Here is a 14,671-nt window from a genome sequence, read left to right as displayed (position 1 = left end):
TTCATGCAAAATGCCTTTTTGCTTTTAGTATGATGTATCCATATATATGACCCCCTAGCTCTTACTCTAACCCTCACTCCCATATCTCATTGCGCCTCCCTCTCTCTCTCTTATTGTATTTCTCTCCCTCATCATTTATCTATATTTACTTCACTCTCCCTCACCATCATTCTCTACCTTACCAACCCTCACCTTCTCCCTCATCCTCTATCTTTATAGATCTCATTATGTCTTCTTTAAATGGCCCCTACTCTACTCTCAAGGATACCCTTGATATTGTTTGCAAAGATTTGTGAGTCACGTGGAGATGTGAAAGAACATCTAAAAATCATGATAGAGGCTCGTAATCTTTGGAGCAAGCTCCTAGCAAAGGAGCCTATCGATTCCAGAGATCTATATGTTTGGAATAGGAAGATTGGAAGCGCCATCGCCACTTGGCAGACTTACAAGTACATTGCTAAAGAAAAGGAGGAGTCCCTTCAAGAGAGTTGAAGAATAGAGTAAAAGTACATAGGTGTAGGAACCCTTATGTAGTTATGTCATGGTGTCTTTTGTAAACAACATTTAAGGCTATAGCCCTTACAAGTACTTAGTTGTAGGAACCCTTATCTAGTTACGTGAGGCTGTCATGTTGTCTTTAGTAAACAACATGCAAGGATGATGTAACAACCTTTCTGGAATAAAGTCTTTGTATAACCACAATTCACCTTGTCATTTTGATTAATTGCCTTGTCAAATTTTATGTTGTTTGTTGTTTTTAGGAAATAATATATGATCTTGATGTAATTTCTTATGGGAAATAAAATTATCTTTTGCCCACAATTGGCTACAATATTATCCTTTTCAATTTTGTATTGTTCATTATTATTTTTTTGACATGAAGTCACATGCAAAGGCATCCAATGACATGTGTATGCATAGAATGGCATACAATACTCCTATGCAATAAATGGTATTCGCGTTACAAGGACCTATGTATATGAAGCACACGAATCCTTATCTCTGAAATGGGATGTTGAAAAAAGCAATACATATTTACTCTTTCCCAAAAAAGTATGAAAAGATGTCTTCATTATTGGGGTGTAGGATTTTGAGGGAAGATGTCTTTATTATTAACATTAAAAAAGAAGAAAGGTGATTTTATTTTATTTTTGGTGCAAAAGTAGAGTATACCTCTTCCACTATTATGAATATAGAGATAACCTCCATAGAACTTTGTTAACCACCATTTAGCTAAGCCTTCTTAGTAGAGTACACCAACCACAACCCTCCTTTATATTGTTTGTGATATCCTCATCAAATGTTAGCATTGAAGTTGTTGCTGTGCGTATCACTAGGGAGGCCACCAATGCGGAGGTCAAGCCAAAAGTCCGTAGATAATGCACAAGCATAGAAAGATCTCACATCCTTACGATTTCTTGGTAGTGATAATGATATTTCTCAAGTGAAGACCAAAGTGGTTGGCTTAATTTCCACATGACGAGCCCATGGTTTTATATTGATGATGTGTCTTAGCGTCTCTTACTTGAGGAAGTGCGGAAGGGAACGAACACCCTTCACTTACTTTGTGCCTTCACCCCAAAGGACAAGTGACACCCATAGAAGTAAAGATGATGGTGTACAACAATATGACAGAAGAGTTGTATTTGGAAGCTGTATGTGAATGAACTTGGTTTTATTTCCACTTGGAAGCAATAACCTCAATCTTGAGGATGTAATGTTGTCATGTTTTTCTCACTTTCACTCCCTCTCGTTCTCTCTCTCTCTCTCTCTCTCTCTCTTAAATAATTATGTCATGACTCTCTCTCCCACTCTCTTTGCTACTCTCTCTCCCACTCTTTTCGCGCCCCTCTCTCTCTTGATGGAGGGGGAGGATTTCTTGATTCCAAAAAAGCGTGTGGGAGGGAGAGAGGGAGAGAGAGAGAGAGAGAGAGGGAAGGAGAGATTATGCATAGAAAGGGTGAGGGAGAGGGAAGGAGAGATTATGCATAGGAAGAGTGAGGGAGATGGCAAGGAAGCAGAGAGGGAAAAGGGTGGGAGAAGGGGAGAGAGAGGGCGAGGGAGAAAGAGAGGACGAGGTTGGGAGAAAGGGAGAAAGAGGGTGTGTAATATTCTGTGCACATGTAAGTACCCAGAAGAAAGGACGAGGTTGGGAGAAGGAGAGAGGTAAGGGGGTGGGAGAGGGAGAAGGAGAAGGAGAGTGAGAGAAGAGAGAAAGGGACGAGGTTAGGAGAGAGAGAGAGAGAGATTGAGAGGGAGGGTGGATAAGGAAGAAAGAGTGAGAGAGGGAAGATGGTGGGAGATGGAGAGACAAAGGGAAGAGGAGAGGAGATATTATGGCATAGGGAGGGAGAGGAAGAGAGAGATAGAGAGAGGAAAGGAGAGATTATGCATAGGGAGGGTGGGAAAAGGAGAGAGAGAGGAAGAGAGAAAGAGAAGAGGTTGGGGGGGGAGAGAGAGAGAGAGAGAGAGAGAGAGAGGGAAGGAGAGGGAGTGAGAGGGAGGGTGGGTAAGGGAGAAAGAGTGAGAAGGTAGGGGGGAGAGAGAGAGAGAGAGAGAGAGAGAGAGAGGAGCTAAGTTGGGCTAGAGGGGAGAAAGTGGGCTGGGCTGAGAGGTGGTGGTGGAGGTTGTAGGAGATAGTGGTGGGCTGGGAGGGAGGGTAGTTAAGGGAGAAAGAGTGAGAGGGTAGGGGGAGAGAGAGAGAGAGAGAGAGCTAGGTTGGGCTAGAGGGGAGAAAGTGGATTGGGCTAAGAGGTGGTGGTGGAGGTTGTAGGAGATAGTGGTAAGTTGGGCAGTGGTGGAGGGACTGGAGAGAGAATGTCCACATTTTTAAGAGAGAAGAGGTGCTAGTCAAAGCTGGTGTCATAGACTCTTTGCTCTTTTAAAGATATTCACATATTTTTCTTTTGAAGACATTAACATATCTTTTTTAAAGGACCCTCATGTCTTTTGAATAACTCAATATACTTTCTTGCTCTTCTTATTGTACTATTCTCTATAGACACATTCTACTCCGTTTTCTCTATATTCTTTATACCTTTTGGTATTGATATTGTATGGCTGAGGGTACCTGGTGTAGAGTGATTGTTCTTAGTATATGCTTGGGACTGAAATACTATTTTGGCCATTCTTCTTTCTGTTTGTAGTTGTTTCATGTAATGTGTGTTGTTTTGTAGTTATGCCTTTTGTGATTTGTTATATCCCCCTTGGAGAGTCGTTCTCTCTTTCCTATATAAAGGATATATTGTCCCAATTTAGTCAACTATTATAGGTAAGTTACCATGAAAGTGGTATGATATGATGTTGCAATGATATATTCACCCAACTTAGTCAACTATTGTAGGTAAGTTCGTCTCCATGGAATTGGTACGATGTATGATATGATGTTGGTTATAGGCTGCCAAGGTTTTATGCTTTACACGATTTTGTTTAAGGTGCCTAAATAGATGGGACCACTAATTCATCTACACTCCTCAGTCCTTTTGATTTTTGTCAAAGCACATTAGCCTACAACTCTCAAAACCTTCAATTCATCTCGATCCATCCACTTCTTCAATAGTTGCTTAAGTTCACATTTGCTTTTGAGTAACACCCCAAGAATACATGTTTCCATTCCTTCCCATGATGTGCATAGGTTTTTAGATAAGAAAACCCTCCTATTAGAATAGTTTTGTGTCTCCTATTAGGGATGCTGTGGATTTTATCGAGTTCCAAACTATTGATTTGGGATATTACAGGCTGCTAGTTCTACTGCTTTATGACTTTTGACTTTCACACACATGAGTGCAACAAGGAGCCACAAAAGTAAATGATGGATGAGCACTATTTCCACAAATGTTATATGGCTAATTGAGAAGCATTGTAGCATGGTGAGGCTGCAAGCAATGCTCACTAAAGACGTGCAAACAATATATAATGAACTTTTTAGATTCTCATTTTTTCTTTTTGGCAAAAGCTATAGTTCTCAAATTAAAAAATCCTTCAAATTCTAATGCATTTTAGTTATAATATTTAGCTCAAAAATATACAAATTCTAAATAAAAAAAACTTGTAAACTTATGAAATTATATGTTTTGAAATATGTAGATAGAAATGTTTTATGTGAACATTACATGGAAGTTGTTTTCTATTCTTATGCCAAGTTGGGTTCAGAAGCACGTGTTCTTGGTAGGATAGTGGAGCCTCCAAAAAGGAGTGGGTATATGTCTCATTTGCTTAAAAGCTAAGAGGAGATGCGGGGGGTCTAGTGAGGTCAAACAAGCATTTGCTTAAAAGCTAAGAGGAGATGCGGGGGGTCTAGTGAGGTCAAACAAGCATTTGCAAAATACCCTTTTTGCTTGCTCCATTAAGAGATGTGGGCTTGCGTAGGAGTTGGGAGTTAGCAGAAGTTTAATAAACGAGCAGGTTCCATGCACCAGATTTGGATTTCCATGATATCTTCAAGTCTTATAAGTGGAGGTAAATTTAGGTAAGACTAGTGTGCAATTGTAGGAAGTGGAGTTGCAAGTCTTGTAAGTGTTTGTAAGTGGAAGTAATTTCAAGTCTTGTAAGTGATTGTGAGTGGAAGTAATTTTAGGTAAGACTAGCGCGTGGACTTGTAGGAAGTGGAGCTGCACAACAAATGAGTATTTTCAAATCTCTTTTAAATGGTACTTTCTTCTGAACACGATAGCTTTTTGTCAGAAGGATTCCCTTTTTCCCCTGCTAACAAGCACTTACATGAGACACTATTACTCCTAGCAAAAAGAAAAAACAAGTTGGGCAAATCAACGTGGGTCACAGCTATAAAGATCCTTTTTTTATGAGAACAAGTGGACACCATTTTTGCCCAGTGTATGTGACACACGCCATCAGGTTCACAAGGCGTTTAATGCTGTGTCCTGGTGGTGAGCCTAGTGTGAAGACCATACAGAGGCGCTTTACCATCTGCATTTTGTGAGGCTGAGGGGCATGCTCATTGCCCACCTCAAGTGTGTAAAGGGCATTGAGAGTTGGGTGGTTAACCCCAATGGTGTGGAACCATTAAGCAACTATAAGGCATACTAGAGTTGAACCAAGTTCATACACAAGCTCATGAAACATGGCTCACTGCAACTACCACTGCACGCAGCAAAGCTCAATCCAAGCGTGTGGTGGGTTCTCTTCACACGGAAAGAGAACTCCATGGTTTCTTCTTTCTTCTCAGGAGGCTTTGTCTCCTCTTAACCTGCACTGCGCCATGGCCAAAAAGAAGCAGAAGAGGAGGAGGAGCAGGAGGGAAGGCTTTTGTCTCCGCGTTTCTGCAATGAATGCTCCCCCTCAGCAAACAGAAAAGGCCAGAAAGACCAAGCCCAGAGCAGGCGGCAAGCGAGAACCCAGAATCAATCCAACAGGAATACTTGACGCTGAGCTCTCCTCCACAGCACCCACCAAAGAAGCCGAGCTCTCCACCAAAGCATTTGCCCAGTTCCTTAGGAACAGGTATTTAATTCTTTCCCCACATAATAATTGCACAGTATTAGTATTTAATCCTTTCCCCACATTATAATTGCACATGTAAATGTAAAATATAAATATAAATAGAGATATAGATTTGAATATCGTAATGACTGAATATAAATTATAGATTTGCTTATCTTGATAAGCAAACATTAATATAAGCTTAAATAAAAGTATGAATGTAAATATAAATATAAATATAATGGTAAATATACCTGTAAGTTTTAATTTTATGTAAATGTAAATGTAAACTTGAATATGTATATTTCTACAAATATATTTAGATTTTTATCAATGTAAGCATACATATATAAATATACATGACTTTTAAATATGACTAGTGATATAGAAATATAAATTTAGTCACTTAAATATAATTACTCACAAAAGGATGTAAAAATAAACACAAACTTACACACAAAGATAAAGATAAACACAAATAGTGTAATACAAAAATATAAATAAATGCAAATGAAAATATAACTATGAATATACAACTCCTAAAGCTAAATAAATTTTCAAATACAATTATGCATGCATACATGAACTGGTTGAGCTAGCCATGGATTGCACTAGAAGTCGTCATTTGGCTAGCACAGGATATATACATGCAAACATTTATATTAGTTGTTCTGTTTTCTACATTTAGGTACAAAGCTTTGAAAGAGTTGAGAGAAACCATAGCAGCTCGCGATCTTAACCTCCTCGAACTTGCTTCTGCGTATGTTTTTGACTAATTTCAATTTAGTCTTTAAGTCATAGTGAAAGGCATTCCATTTGATGTGATAAATTACAAACTAAAAAGAAATGCTATATCATTTCTAGGAGGGTCCAACTCTAGGGAACTTGTTTTGATCACTTTGTAAAGACCATAATCATGTGAGTAAGTTACAAATCATGGTGAGTATAGGTGTGGGATCAATAAAACAAGACTAAGTGCCATAGCAAGACTTAAGTACAGAATAGAAGATAATAAGAGAGCCAAATATCATGATCTTAATTATTTTCTCTTAAAATGAGAGCAAACAAGTACATCGTTCTATAGCATGTAATAAGAGGAGCTTCTAGATTTTGGTTTATTTTATTAATTCAGCCTCTCATTCTTTTACCTCAAGGTTGGGTCTCACTTTCTATGCCCTGCTATCATGTTAATTGCTGCTATCATGGTTGCAATCATACCTAGACTTTGGTATTGGTGTCGAAGCATGCCATCATGACTTAAGGACATGTATAGGGTAATATGAGACAGTTTTAGGGGTTAGCAAGCATTGTAAGCCCTCACAGCAAGGGGGGGGGGTAGTACAGCCTAGTTAATCAACCTACGTAGGTGTTGGAAATCAATACTCCACCCTAGCCATTGTTATTGTGCAGGTAATGGATTGCACTACTTTGTAAGGCCCCGTTTATGAGTAGCCGCTGGTTTGTCTTGAGCGATGCTCGAAAGGGCCCAGTTAGACATTGGGTTTGGCCGCAGGTGGCAGACAACTTATGTAGACTTGGCACCATGCCAAGTAGGATGCATGCATGTGACATGCGGAAAGATAGGATTTTACTTAAGATAATGAATATTCTACACCTTGCTTCTCGACGATTGCACAATGTAGCGGAAGCAAGAGAGAGAGAGAGAGAGAGAGAGAGAGAGAGAGAGAGAGAGAGAGAGAGAGAGAGAGAGAGAGAGAGAGAGAGAGAGAGAGAGAGAGAGGAGAATCCCAATAAAGACATGGTACACCTGATTGGGTCCCAAATACCCATTGCAGGGCCCCCACCAAGGATGGTGTATTTGCTTTATTGAATGATGAGAAAAGGATCGACTTCCGAAACTGTCACATGTGGAAGCTCTGAACTATATGACTGTCATCATCCCATTGTCTATTCCTAGAGTTCCAGTGTCATCCTTCCATGGCAACCTTTTCACTGAAAACCTATTCGGTCTCCAAATCCACTCTGACTCTGATGAAGATCTGCGCATCTGTTTCTTCCCGTCTCCTTTTCCATTTCTACCCTGTCCCTGAACACCGTCTTTGATCTTCTTTTCCTGAGTATTGAGTCTGGCACTCTCACTCCACCCCTTGGAGGATCATCCTCCCTTGGAACCGTTGCCTGAAAGCCTTTCCTAGTGTGCCCCAAGTGGCACCTGACTCATAGGTTTGCCATTCCCTTTCGGTCTTGTGGAACACCACCAACCAACCTCCTGGGAATTTCTTCCATGTCTTGTATTCCTTTCCTTGGGCCTCGTACTTGTGTACTTTCCCGTACCTTGGACCTGCGCACCTTCATCTGGGACTGAATCAGATTTTAGCCTTGCTGAGCCTAATGTTGAGACAATGTTGCGTGGTTCCCACACCACCAAAAGATCTAGACACGGGTGATTGTTTCATCCATGCACGATGCAGCAAGGGTGGGTGGGACATTGGCTGCAATAGTATCTCAGAATCAGCCTGAAGCTCTGATACCAATGTGGGAGTCTTCTTTCAGTCCTAAACACATCCTGGAACATGCTTGATGCAAAACACATTCAGAAGATAGAGAAGAGAGAGAGAGAGAGAGAAAGAATGAGCAACAAATAAAGGATCCATGTGAAAGGATCACACCGCAAGGGCAAAACACCCTCCTTGTTCTGTAAACATTGCAAAGAACACAGGCTCGGACACAATAAACTCTGCTCAGGATCTCTGAAAAGATCACTGCTTTCCTCCAAAATCTGTAAACTCCTGTCATAGAAGAAAGTCTCCACAGATACAAAACAGCTCCCGAAACTCATCCTCAAGTGAAGTAGCTGGAGAAAGGCCCCCTTTGAGTGTAGAAAACTTCTGTGGGAAGCAAAATGCAGCCAAAACACTGCTATCCAGCAAAAATATCACTCCACTGCCAACAGAAGGCAAGGAACATGTAGAAACCGGGAAACTGTGTAGGCCACGAACAAAACATAGGTATAGATGCTCCAAAATCAGCAAAACGCTGACTGAAATCTGAAATTCAGAATCCTCCTCAAGTACCAAAATGCCTCCAAAGCCACAATCCAAACAAGAAACCCCCTCTGCAAGTGATCTGTGTCCACTGGAGAAGAAAACGCAGCCAAACAAGGGCTACAAACCTGAAAATTCAGGTCAACTAGTGTCCACACCTCCTATGAGGAAAAACGCTGAGGAGAAGGTACATTCGTGTCTAGTAGAGGAAGCCCAAGTGAAGGTAGAGCTACCAGCAAGATCAGTTCAGAAAAACGCAGCAACCATGGCTGCAAATCTGAAAAAGCAGAGGTATACGGGGGTGTAGAACGGGCTGAATATGGAAACGCTGAAGCCTTAGATCAAGAACTGCTGCAGAGAACAAGCAGGGGGGGGGGATGGCACAAGATAACCAGAAGGTAAGGCAAAAGGGAGCCCAAAGAGCTCCAAGATCAGGGCTTGGGAAAGCAAGCGCAAACAGGCCAAAAACGCAGCCTGTTTGGGGCAACTATGTTGCTGTCTAGACTTGAAAAAAAAAATGCTTGAGAACCCTGGAAGGTGCCGCCAAGAAGGACAGGTATGCTGTCCAGAAAAGACGCCCCTGTCAGGCTGCCAAGAAGCTGCAAGCTGACTGTCACGTGCACACCAGTCAGGTGTACAGTGACATGGCATCATTCTAGCATCATTAGCATCATCAGGATTTTATCAGGCATTATTCAGGCATTTATGCAATTTTATAGGCATTTATGAGGCAGCTGACTAGTTTTATTAGTATTTTATGGGAGATATGTACTGGCCGACTGCAGCCCATCTGGCCGACCAGCCCTCTCACCCTTATATATTCAGGCGCCTCTCCATTCAGCATTCCAGGGCTCATCAGTGAAGCGCATCCTCATCTGGATCATCAGCGTTTCAGCCCCTCATCTCAGCAGATAGATTAACGCATCATCCTCAGCATTCGTAATCAGCAAACGCATCTCCATCAGCATCATCTTCAGCAAACGCAGCAACATTCAGCTCAGTTCAGCCATCAGGTCTGCGTTTCATCATCCCATCAGCATTCAGCATCTGTTCCAAAGCCTCCCTTCAGTGTTTCCTTCCCAGGAAACAAGGGAAAGAGTGGACAGCAGTTCATCCCGCATATTCAGCATATTGGCAGCATATTCAGCATTACAGATCCATTTGGATCTCATTGTAACCGCATTCTTTCATATAATATAGCTGCATTGCATTGACACCTATTTGTCTATCTCTTGAACATCATTAAGTGCAGTTTAGTTAGACTAAGGTTGTGATTACTACGGTCATAAGCTCTCACATGTCACATTGGTATCAGAGCGTTACAGGGTAACCAGCATTAGAGCATGTTCAGTTCATCAGTCATTCAGTCAGACATCATGTTAATCGCTTCCGCACAGTTAAACCCAGTTCTCAAAATTTTGCAAGCCACCCTTAGGGATTTTCCCTTAGGTCTGCATCAGTAACCCATTCATCTGCATTCTTGCACAGCATATAGGGTTGCACATGGCTTGCATAGCAGACATCTTAGCAGTCAGTCCTGCATACATGTTACCCATGAACTCTCAGGGAAGAAGGACATCCATCATCAAAGGAGCACATAAGTTTTGGTCTTCAACTGGCAGCAGCAGGGGGTTTCTCTTCCACAGAAGACGGAAGTTTGCTCCAACATCGCCTCAGGAGGTTCAGAGCTTCAGGTACGACGGAGATGGTAGGTGAAAGGTTTCCACAGGCAGGTCAGGGGTGACTCAGGTATTTGCCATTCAGTTCCCGCAGTACATAGAGTCTTGGCTCAAAGGATTTCACTCTTGCAGACGACCTCAGTCCCAGCAGAAGACAGAAGGGGGCAGTGGTTCGGAGGAGAAGGATCACAGAGGAGTCGAAGGTTGCCAGGTATCCACCCAGCAACAGTTTAGCAGCGGGGAATGTCACGTGCACACCAGTCAGGTGTACAGTGACATGGCATCATTCTAGCATCATTAGCATCATCAGGATTTTATCAGGCATTATTCAGGCATTTATGCAATTTTATAGGCATTTATGAGGCAGCCGACTGGTTTTATTAGTATTTTATGGGAGATATGTACTGGCCGACTGCAACCCATCTGGCCGACCAGCCCTCTCACCCTTATATATTCAGGCGCCTCTCCATTCAGCATTCCAGGGCTCATCAGTGAAGCGCATCCTCATCTGGATCATCAGCGTTTGAGCCCCTCATCTCAGCAGATAGATTAACGCATCATCCTCAGCATTCGTAATCAGCAAACGCATCTCCATCAGCATCATCTTCAGCAAACGCAGCAACATTTAGCTCAGTTCAGTCATCAGGTCTGCGTTTCATCATCCCATCAGCATTCAGCATCTGTTCCAAAGCCTCCCTTCAGTGTTTCCTTCCCAGGAGACAAGGGAAAGAGTGGACAGCAGTTCATCCCGCATATTCAGCATATAGGCAGCATATTCAGCAGTACAGATCCATTTGGATCTCATTGTAACCGCATTCTTTCATATAATGTAGCTGCATTGCATTGACACCTATTTGTCTATCTCTTGAACATCATTAAGTGCAGTTTAGTTAGACTAAGGTTGTGATTACTACGGTCATAAGCTCTCACATGTCTTTTTTTTTTCGGTGAAAATGTCTGGGAGGTTCCCTTGGTCGTTGGGGTGCAGACCGTCCATCAATCGGACGCCCGGTCGTGCATTTATTAAGGTTTAAAGGTCGTCGTTTTTAAATTAAAAATAACTGAAATTCGTGTATAAGCTTGATTTGGTGTCCGTTTTGGATGCTTTAAAATTCTATATTAGGGTAAAATCGTGCGCAGCTTTCAAATTTGGACTCGGAATTTGAAGATTCTAAGTGGAAATGTCTCGTTTAATAAAATCACTGATTTTTACACCATAAAAACTCATAAATTCATCTATTACAGGGACATTTCTTTATTAATGAAGATGGGCCCACAATGTCTACATCAGCCTTGGTACTCAAGCCTCCATCTCTGAGCTTGTTGAGCACCAATCTCTAGATACTAGGTTTTTGGATCTCCATGTATCTTCGGTCCAAGAATGCCTCTTTGTCTTGCTAACACTCCAAGTGGAAGAAACATACCTCCAGCACTGTAGCTGACAATCTTGCCGGCACCTGATCTTTAAAACCTGTATCCATAACTCGCCATCGTGTGATGGGACTACTACTCACACACCCCTATGAGTCACCCAATCACATGGCAACACCCCCTGAGCTCTTTGGTGTTAACTATGGCACTGAGCTCAAGAAAGCTCTCCTGCCAAAACTTGACAGCCCCAACTGGCAAGCTCCTAACCAACCAGTCACGTGTCCATGTGGAACCAACCGTCCACAACTCATCATCCCAAAGCACAATCTGAAGTCAATCATTTGCTCCAAACTCCTGCTCCATTGGTACCTACCTGTACACCTGCCATGCATCCTGTTCCCATCCTACAACTGAGCAAGTACCTGTGAACCTCGACAATAGCTCTTGTCACCAAATGACCTAGCCTGCCTCTGCATGAATGCCGATATCAACCTGTACACCAAGCTCCCAAATCAATGCTCATCCAAGGGATGAAGACTCCTGTGCCTGTACCCTGTAATCCAGAAGGCCATCTGCCTGGGGAATAGGAGTGGCTCACCTTGCCAAGTAACCACATCCCCCTCTCAAGGTGAACACCGTGAGAACCTAAAGTAAACACCTGTACACCATCAAAACTATGCTGAACTGGCACAAACTCATAGACCCCCTCTGCTATTGAGAAAGGACTAACTGTCTTCCACACACACCTCGAGGATGTGGATCCAAGTGTGCACCCATGAGTCTGAAAACTCTGACAAAGCAAAGATTGGCCGAGCAAGGGCTCAAGGCCATGTGGGAAGGCGCCATTCTTGGAAAAGAACACCTGCCTCCACTGCCTCCAAAAACGCAGATGAGATAATGCAAAAACCGCTGCTGTAACCAGCCGGCAGCACGTGTACCAAGAAGAAGAGAGGGAAGAGGAAAACACAGCACCTTCAGCACCTCCTCTGGAGAAAAAATGCAGCCAGGCTGCCCAGCACCTCCTCTGGAGAAAAACGCTGCTGTGCTGCCCAACACCTCCTTTGGAAAAAACCGCAGCCATGCTGCAGCACCTCCTCTGGAGAAAAACACAGCCAGGCTACCCACCTTCAGAGAAAAAACGCAGCCATGCTGGCTGCCCTTCACCTGCTCACAAGGGCAGAAAACGCAGCCAATAGGGTACCTACTCTGGCCGCCCCAGACCTGCAGAAAACGCAGCCAGTAGGGGCTGCCCTGTACCTCCTCCAGCCGCCCCACGCTCCCTCCTCCTCTGCAACCAGCAGTATCAAAAAACGCAAAAATCCTTCTCTCAGAAAAAACGCCAGAACACCTTCTGTAGGAGAGTCTCGACTCTCAACCCGGTGCCTTGATACCATGTCAAAAGTGCGCAGCGGAATGTGTGAGACACAGGCACAGAGAGAAAGAAAACGAATCTGCATAATGATGAAGAAGCAATGATACAAACAGCCCTGTGCAAGGGGTGGTCCCGTAAGTGAGGGCATGATGAGCTACTCCCGTGAGGGAGGACCCGGGCCTAGAAGCCCCTGTCAAGGTTTCTACAAATGAGTAAGAGCCTGGCCTTATATAGCCCTTATTGGAGCTGGCCGACTTGCTCTAAAAAAAAGGACCCATGACTAGAAAATAATAAACATGTGAGTATGGATGGCCAACCCTACAACCAAGGGCCCTGACCAGAGGGAAAAATATGGTGTTGCCTGGGATAAATCTGGGCACCCCTGATACTCAACTTGGGCACACTACCAAGAGATGAATAATGCTAACGACATGCAGCATAACAAACTGGACGATACTCCGCCTTTGTAGAGGAAAGCGCCATAGTAGGCTGCTTTTTATTGCTCCATGAAATGGCTCCAAACCCAAGTGAAAAAACCCAACCGGTGGTTGAACGTCGAGTATTTGGATCTCTAGTCCAATCTGAATTAGACCTTCCAAGAAGAGTGCATCCTTGGCCATAGAAGATGCCAAAGTCCAGAGTGCCATGCAAGTATCGAAGAACTCTGAGAGCACACCGCCAATGTTGCTGACGGGGTTTGGATGAGAAAGAACTCAATAAGCTGACTGCGAAACACATGTCCAATCGGGAGTAGGACAACCAAACCAAACAACCGATGAGAACCCGATACTGTCCCTGATCAATCCCTGGAGAAGCATCAAGAAGAGAAGGCTTCTCACTAGTATCCATAGGAGAAGATACTGGTTTGCATCCAGTCATATGAAATCTGTCAAGTATCTCCCGTGTGTACTTCTACTGAGAGAAGAAAATGCCCTTAGGGGTCTGCCAAATCTCAAAGCCAAGAAAATAATGCAAAAGGCCAAGATCCGTCATCTCAAACTCTATCTCCAAAGCATCCATGACTGAATGGATCCTCAAAGAATAAGAACCTGTAAAGATGAGGTCATCAACATAGACCACAATGATAACAATCAACCCCCCTCTCAAGGAGGATATAAAGGTTCGAATCTGCATGAGAATGATGCAGGCTGAGCTTCAGAAAGAACTCATCAATCCGTTGGTACCAAGCCCGTGGAGCTTGCTTCAGACCATATAAAGCTTTCTTCAGTCGGTACACCTGATCCTGTTTGCTTGGAACAACAAATTCCGGCGGCTGATCAACATAAACCTCCTGTGTAAGCTTTCCATTCAAGAAAGCCGACTCGACGTCCATCTGGAATACGGGTTATCTATGATGTCCTGCAAGAGCAAGAACGGTGCGAATGGTAGTCATCCAGGCTGTCGGAGCGAAGGTCTCATCGAAGTCAACTCCAGGGCGCCGAGCATAACCCTTGGCAACCAACGTCGCCTTGTGCTTGTCCAAGCTGCCATCAGCTCGGAACTTCTATTTGAAGATTCGTCGCACACCAATCACCTCAGGATGCAGTGGCCTAGGCACCAAAATCCAAGTGCCATTCCGTTCAATAGCATCCAGCTCTGCCTGCATAACACGACGCCAAGGCTCATGTGAAAGAGCCTCATCCACAAAAGTGAGATCAGAAGGACCATGAATGATAGAGGACATAAGAGCATAGTTAACAAACATGTTGCCCTCATGGAGTTGTTTCCCTGAAACTCTGGAAGATCGCCTAAGAGAACCAAGCGGAGGAGCAGAAGGAAGCTCACGTAACCCAGAATCACGAACT

The 14,671-nt window shown here is 43.3% G+C and overlaps 1 protein-coding gene across 2 annotated transcripts in view; it reads left to right on the top strand.

Moving 5' to 3' along the window:
• Positions 1-4,930: 4,930 nt before the first annotated feature.
• Positions 4,931-14,671, top strand: part of EMB2729 (Alpha amylase family protein) — a 52,513-nt gene continuing 42,772 nt past the window's right edge. The window contains exons 1-2 of one of the 2 annotated variants that reach the window (XM_086773904.1): positions 4,931-5,460; positions 6,128-6,199. In XM_086773904.1, coding sequence (XP_086630030.1) covers positions 5,081-5,460; positions 6,128-6,199 — 452 coding nt within the window. In that variant the 5' untranslated portion in view covers positions 4,931-5,080. The remainder of the gene's footprint in view (positions 5,461-6,127; positions 6,200-14,671) is intronic. The other variant, XM_086773903.1, reaches the window with a different exon arrangement.

This window comes from Cibotium barometz, chromosome 34, assembly GCF_041138505.1.
Source record: "Cibotium barometz isolate CiBa-2024 chromosome 34, ASM4113850v1, whole genome shotgun sequence".
Taxonomy (NCBI): Eukaryota; Viridiplantae; Streptophyta; class Polypodiopsida; order Cyatheales; family Cibotiaceae; genus Cibotium; species Cibotium barometz.
Note: the sequence above shows the minus strand (reverse complement) of the source record. Positions and strands in the feature narration are given on the sequence as shown.